This window comes from Nanorana parkeri, unplaced genomic scaffold, assembly GCF_000935625.1.
Source record: "Nanorana parkeri isolate BGI_ZX_2015 unplaced genomic scaffold, ASM93562v1 scaffold648, whole genome shotgun sequence".
Lineage (NCBI taxonomy): Eukaryota > Metazoa > Chordata > Amphibia > Anura > Dicroglossidae > Nanorana > Nanorana parkeri.
Window position 1 is genome coordinate 900878 of NW_017306916.1, and position 7369 is coordinate 908246.

General features: G+C 50.1%; 1 protein-coding gene across 1 annotated transcript in view; it reads right to left on the reverse strand.

Annotated features, from left to right (window-relative positions):
• Positions 1-2812, reverse strand: part of LOC108792499 (intraflagellar transport protein 172 homolog) — a 32057-nt gene extending 29245 nt beyond the window's left edge. Inside the window, 1 exon segment of the mRNA XM_018563292.1 lies at positions 2707-2812. Coding sequence (XP_018418794.1) covers positions 2707-2745 — 39 coding nt within the window. The 5' untranslated portion in view covers positions 2746-2812.
• Positions 2813-7369: the final 4557 nt, after the last annotated feature.

The following is a 7369-nucleotide window of genomic DNA, read 5'->3' on the forward strand; positions in this document are numbered from 1 at the left end:
GTTGTTCTGCGACCACGCCATGCACGTCACCTTCGCCGCTCCGTCCTGCAAGAGAGGTCACCTGATCACACATCGCCCCGGGCAACCCCGCATGACACCTAACATACTCCACCTGTCCCCTCCAACATACCCTGTCTGACACCCCATACCCCACCTGACATACCCCGCATTACACCCCCAACATACTCTCCTGACACTCCACCTGTCCCCTCCAACATACCCTGTCTGACACCCCATACCCCACCTGACATACCCCGCATTACACCCCCAACATACTCTCCTGACACTCCACCTGTCCCCTCCAACATACCCTGTCTGACACCCCATACCCCACCTGACATACCCCGCATTACACCCCCAACATACTCTCCTGACACTCCACCTGTCCCCTCCAACATACCCTGTCTGACACCCCATACCCCACCTGACATACCCCGCATTACACCCCCAACATACTCTCCTGACACTCCACCTGTCCCCTCCAACATACCCTGTCTGACACCCCATACCCCACCTGACATACCCCGCATTACACCCCCAACATACTCTCCTGACACTCCACCTGTCCCCTCCAACATACCCTGTCTGACACCCCATACCCCACCTGACATACCCCGCATTACACCCCCAACATACTCTCCTGACACTCCACCTGTCCCCTCCAACATACCCTGTCTGACACCCCATACCCCACCTGACATACCCCGCATTACACCCCCAACATACTCTCCTGACACTCCACCTGTCCCCTCCAACATACCCTGTCTGACACCCCATACCCCACCTGACATACCCCGCATTACACCCCCAACATACTCTCCTGACACTCCACCTGTCCCCTCCAACATACCCTGTCTGACACCCCATACCCCACCTGACATACCCCGCATTACACCCCCAACATACTCTCCTGACACTCCACCTGTCCCCTCCAACATACCCTGTCTGACACCCCATACCCCACCTGACATACCCCGCATTACACCCCCAACATACTCTCCTGACACTCCACCTGTCCCCTCCAACATACCCTGTCTGACACCCCATACCCCACCTGACATACCCCGCATTACACCCCCAACATACTCTCCTGACACTCCACCTGTCCCCTCCAACATACCCTGTCTGACACCCCATACCCCACCTGACATACCCCGCATTACACCCCCAACATACTCTCCTGACACTCCACCTGTCCCCTCCAACATACCCTGTCTGACACCCCATACCCCACCTGACATACCCCGCATTACACCCCCAACATACTCTCCTGACACTCCACCTGTCCCCTCCAACATACCCTGTCTGACACCCCATACCCCACCTGACATACCCCGCATTACACCCCCAACATACTCTCCTGACACTCCACCTGTCCCCTCCAACATACCCTGTCTGACACCCCATACCCCACCTGACATACCCCGCATTACACCCCCAACATACTCTCCTGACACTCCACCTGTCCCCTCCAACATACCCTGTCTGACACCCCATACCCCACCTGACATACCCCGCATTACACCCCCAACATACTCTCCTGACACTCCACCTGTCCCCTCCAACATACCCTGTCTGACACCCCATACCCCACCTGACATACCCCGCATTACACCCCCAACATACTCTCCTGACACTCCACCTGTCCCCTCCAACATACCCTGTCTGACACCCCATACCCCACCTGACATACCCCGCATTACACCCCCAACATACTCTCCTGACACTCCACCTGTCCCCTCCAACATACCCTGTCTGACACCCCATACCCCACCTGACATACCCCGCATTACACCCCCAACATACTCTCCTGACACTCCACCTGTCCCCTCCAACATACCCTGTCTGACACCCCATACCCCACCTGACATACCCCGCATTACACCCCCAACATACTCTCCTGACACTCCACCTGTCCCCTCCAACATACCCTGTCTGACACCCCATACCCCACCTGACATACCCCGCATTACACCCCCAACATACTCTCCTGACACTCCACCTGTCCCCTCCAACATACCCTGTCTGACACCCCATACCCCACCTGACATACCCCGCATTACACCCCCAACATACTCTCCTGACACTCCACCTGTCCCCTCCAACATACCCTGTCTGACACCCCATACCCCACCTGACATACCCCGCATTACACCCCCAACATACTCTCCTGACACTCCACCTGTCCCCTCCAACATACCCTGTCTGACACCCCATACCCCACCTGACATACCCCGCATTACACCCCCAACATACTCTCCTGACACTCCACCTGTCCCCTCCAACATACCCTGTCTGACACCCCATACCCCACCTGACATACCCCGCATTACACCCCCAACATACTCTCCTGACACCCCCCCCGCATACCCTCCTGACACCCCCGCATACCCTCCAGACACCCCAGCATACCCTCCTGACACCCCCGCATTCCATCCAGACACCCCAGCATACCCTCCTGACACCCCGCATACCCTCCTGACACGCCCCCGCATACCCCAACATACCATCCAGACACACCAACATACCATCCAGACACCCCAGCATACAATCCAGACACCCCAGCATACAATCCAGACACCCCAGCATACCTCCTGACACCCCCGCATACCCTCCAGACACCCCCGCATACCCTCCTGACACCCCAGCACACCCCTACCTGACCCCCCCAGCCCAGCCCTGTGTAGAAGCCCGGATGGGTGACACCTGTGGGGTGAGGAGGCTCTTCAGGTGTTTCAGCTGCATTCTAGAAACGCTCCCTGTATTCCGCACGATTCTCCAGTGATCTCGGGCTCCGTCGGGCGTCGTTCGGCCTTGTGGTTGCCGTGGTGACGGCGCAGCAAAGGACGCGTTACGCAATGACGTTATCCACAGATTCAGGCGTGCGTGCCTGCTCCCCTACGCGTCCACACAGCTACTCTGGCACTGCGCATGCGCAGATTTAGAGATGTGGGATTGGGGCTTATAGTGTATATATAGAATTATACAGTATATAGGATATAACACATTACTGCATTGTTCTCACATACACCCCCCTGTATATAATATATACTCCCCCCTGTATATAATATATACTTCCCCCTGTATATCATACATAGCTCCCCTCCCTCTGTACTAACCTCACCCCTCCCCTGAGCTCTGTACTTACCTCCCCCGAGCTCTGGCCATACGCTGTATGCAAATATTGACTTTTCTGAAAGCCATAAACCCCGCTCTTCCGGAGGCTTCCTCCATGCTGTGCCCTTACCCCACTCTTCAGGAGGCTTCCTCCATGCTGAGCCCTTACCCCGCTCTTCCGGAGGCTTCCTCCATGCTGTGTCCTTACCCCACTCTTCAGGAGGCTTCCTCCATGCTGAACCCTTACCTCGCCCTTCAGGAGGCTTCCTCCATGCTGTGCCCTTACCCCACTCTTCAGGAGGCTTCCTCCATGCTGAGCCCTTACCCCGCTCTTCCGGAGGCTTCCTCCATGCTGTGCCCTTACCCCACTCTTCAGGAGGCTTCCTCCATGCTGAGCCCTTACCCCGCTCTTCCGGAGGCTTCCTCCATGCTGTGCCCTTACCCCACTCTTCAGGAGGCTTCCTCCATGCTGAGCCCTTACCCCGCTCTTCCGGAGGCTTCCTCCATGCTGTGCCCTTACCCCACTCTTCAGGAGGCTTCCTCCATGCTGAACCCTTACCTCGCCCTTCAGGAGGCTTCCTCCATGCTGTGCCCTTACCCCTCTCTTCAGGAGGCTTCCTCCATGCTGTGCCCTTACCTCACTCTTCAGGAGGCTTCCTCCATGCTGTGCCCTTACCCGAATCTTCAGGAGGCTTCCTCCATGCTGTGCCCTTACCCCACTCTTCAGGAGGCTTCCTCCATGCTGTGCCCTTACCCCACTCTTCAGGAGGCTTCCTCCATGCTGTGCCCTTACCCCACCTTTCACGAGGCTTCCTCCATGCTGTGCCCTTACCCCACCCTTCACGAGGCTTCCTCCATGCTGTGCCCTGCCCCGAATCTTCAGGAGGCTTCCTCCATGCTGTGCCCTCACCCCGCCCTTCAGGAGGCTTCCTCCATGCTGTGCCCTTACCCCGCCCTTCAGGAGGCTTCCTCCATGCTGTGCCCTTACCCCGTTCTTCAGGAGGCTTCCTCCATGCTGTGCCCTTACCCCGTTCTTCAGGAGGCTTCCTCCATGCTGTGCCCTTAACCCACTCTTCAGGAGGCTTCCTCCATGCTGTGCCCTTACCCCACTCTTCAGGAGACTTCCTCCATGCTGGGGACTGGTCCCCCGTTGCCTCCTCTCTATGGTGCTCTGGCTGGGGGTCACTTTCTGATGTCAATGGAGAACCAACAGCCAGGACCCGGAGCGTTGGAGAGCAGAGGAGAGAGCCGGAGCCAGGAATACAGGAAGGATCACAGCTTTTCCCTCTCCTAGACCTAACCAGCATCTCACCCTCGCAGTGCTGGGAGCTGGGGGAGGGTGGGGGAGGAGTCTAGAGGTGTTTGTTGCATCATCACTCTATTACATTCCTGTCTGGTCGTGGCAGCGACTGATACAGAACTTTATTAAAGGTCCAAATCCAAAAATCGGGTGCTGTGAACGCTGTGGGGGCGATGAGCGCGGACAGAGAGTGTGAGGGGTTAATGACGATCACTCTCAGTCTGCTGGCGCTGTGATCGCTGTCCTGCAAGCTGGAAAATCTCTGATTAGGCCGAGAGTGTGTCATTGTCCTCCAGGCAGTCTGACCCCCCATACAACAGACTGATAGTGGAGGGACTACGAGACTCGGGTACTACAACCCCCATTATTCCCAACAATGTCAATGTAAGGAAGGGCATTGGAGAACACCTGGATATATCATATAATGATCAGAGAGGGGTATATAAGGTGTATAGAGGGGTATATAAGGTGTATAGAGGGGTATATAAGGTGTATAGAGGGGTATATACGGTAAATAGAGGGGTATAAGGTGTATAGAGGGGTATATAAGGTGTATAGAGGGGTATATATAAGGTAGTATATAAGGTGTATAGAGGGGTATATATAAGGTATAGAGGGGTATATAAGGTATATAGAGGGGTGTGTATAAGGTATATAGAGGGGTATATAAGGTATAGAGGGGTATATAAGGTATATAGAGGGGGTATATATGGTATATAGAGGGGTATAAGGTGTATAGAGGGGTATATAAGGTATATAGAGTGGTATATAAGGTGTATAGAGGGGTATATATAAGGTATATAGAGGGGTATATATAAGGTATATAGACTGGTATATAAGGTGTATAGAGGGGTATATAAGGTATAGAGGGGTATATAAGGTATATAGAGGGGGTATATATGGTATATAGAGGGGTATAAGGTGTATAGAGGGGTATATAAGGTATAGAGGGGTATATAAGGTATATAGAGGGGGTATATATGGTATATAGAGGGGTATAAGGTGTATAGAGGGGTATATAAGGTATAGAGGGGTATATAAGGTATATAGAGGGGGTATATATGGTATATAGAGGGGTATAAGGTGTATAGAGGGGTATATAAGGTATAGAGGGGTATATAAGGTATATAGAGGGGGTATATATGGTATATAGAGGGGTATAAGGTGTATAGAGGGGTATATAAGGTATAGAGGGGTATATAAGGTATATAGAGGGGGTATATATGGTATATAGAGGGGTATAAGGTGTATAGAGGGGTATATAAGGTATAGAGGGGTATATAAGGTATATAGAGGGGGTATATATGGTATATAGAGGGGTATAAGGTGTATAGAGGGGTATATAAGGTATAGAGGGGTATATAAGGTATATAGAGGGGGTATATATGGTATATAGAGGGGTATAAGGTGTATAGAGGGGTATATAAGGTATAGAGGGGTATATAAGGTATATAGAGGGGGTATATATGGTATATAGAGGGGTATAAGGTGTATAGAGGGGTATATAAGGTATAGAGGGGTATATAAGGTATATAGAGGGGGTATATATGGTATATAGAGGGGTATAAGGTGTATAGAGGGGTATATAAGGTATAGAGGGGTATATAAGGTATATAGAGGGGGTATATATGGTATATAGAGGGGTATAAGGTGTATAGAGGGGTATATAAGGTATAGAGGGGTATATAAGGTATATAGAGGGGGTATATATGGTATATAGAGGGGTATAAGGTGTATAGAGGGGTATATAAGGTATAGAGGGGTATATAAGGTATATAGAGGGGGTATATATGGTATATAGAGGGGTATAAGGTGTATAGAGGGGTATATAAGGTATAGAGGGGTATATAAGGTATATAGAGGGGGTATATATGGTATATAGAGGGGTATAAGGTGTATAGAGGGGTATATAAGGTATAGAGGGGTATATAAGGTATATAGAGGGGGTATATATGGTATATAGAGGGGTATAAGGTGTATAGAGGGGTATATAAGGTATAGAGGGGTATATAAGGTATATAGAGGGGGTATATATGGTATATAGAGGGGTATAAGGTGTATAGAGGGGTATATAAGGTATAGAGGGGTATATAAGGTATATAGAGGGGGTATATATGGTATATAGAGGGGTATAAGGTGTATAGAGGGGTATATAAGGTATAGAGGGGTATATAAGGTATATAGAGGGGGTATATATGGTATATAGAGGGGTATAAGGTGTATAGAGGGGTATATAAGGTATAGAGGGGTATATAAGGTATATAGAGGGGGTATATATGGTATATAGAGGGGTATAAGGTGTATAGAGGGGTATATAAGGTATAGAGGGGTATATAAGGTATATAGAGGGGGTATATATGGTATATAGAGGGGTATAAGGTGTATAGAGGGGTATATAAGGTATAGAGGGGTATATAAGGTATATAGAGGGGGTATATATGGTATATAGAGGGGTATAAGGTGTATAGAGGGGTATATAAGGTATAGAGGGGTATATAAGGTATATAGAGGGGGTATATATGGTATATAGAGGGGTATAAGGTGTATAGAGGGGTATATAAGGTATAGAGGGGTATATAAGGTATATAGAGGGGGTATATATGGTATATAGAGGGGTATAAGGTGTATAGAGGGGTATATAAGGTATAGAGGGGTATATAAGGTATATAGAGGGGGTATATATGGTATATAGAGGGGTATAAGGTGTATAGAGGGGTATATAAGGTATATAGAGGGGTATAAGGTGTATAGAGGGGTATATAAGGTGTATAGAGGGGTGTATAAAAGGTATATAGAGGGGTGTATAAAAGGTATATAGAGGGGTATATAAAAGGTATATAGAGGGGTGGATATATAAGGTATGTAGAAGGTATATAGATGGACCCGGTTGAGTAATACGTAGATCAGGAGGTGTTTGGTAGGCGTGGTCTGGACTTACTCCGCCCCCTTTGG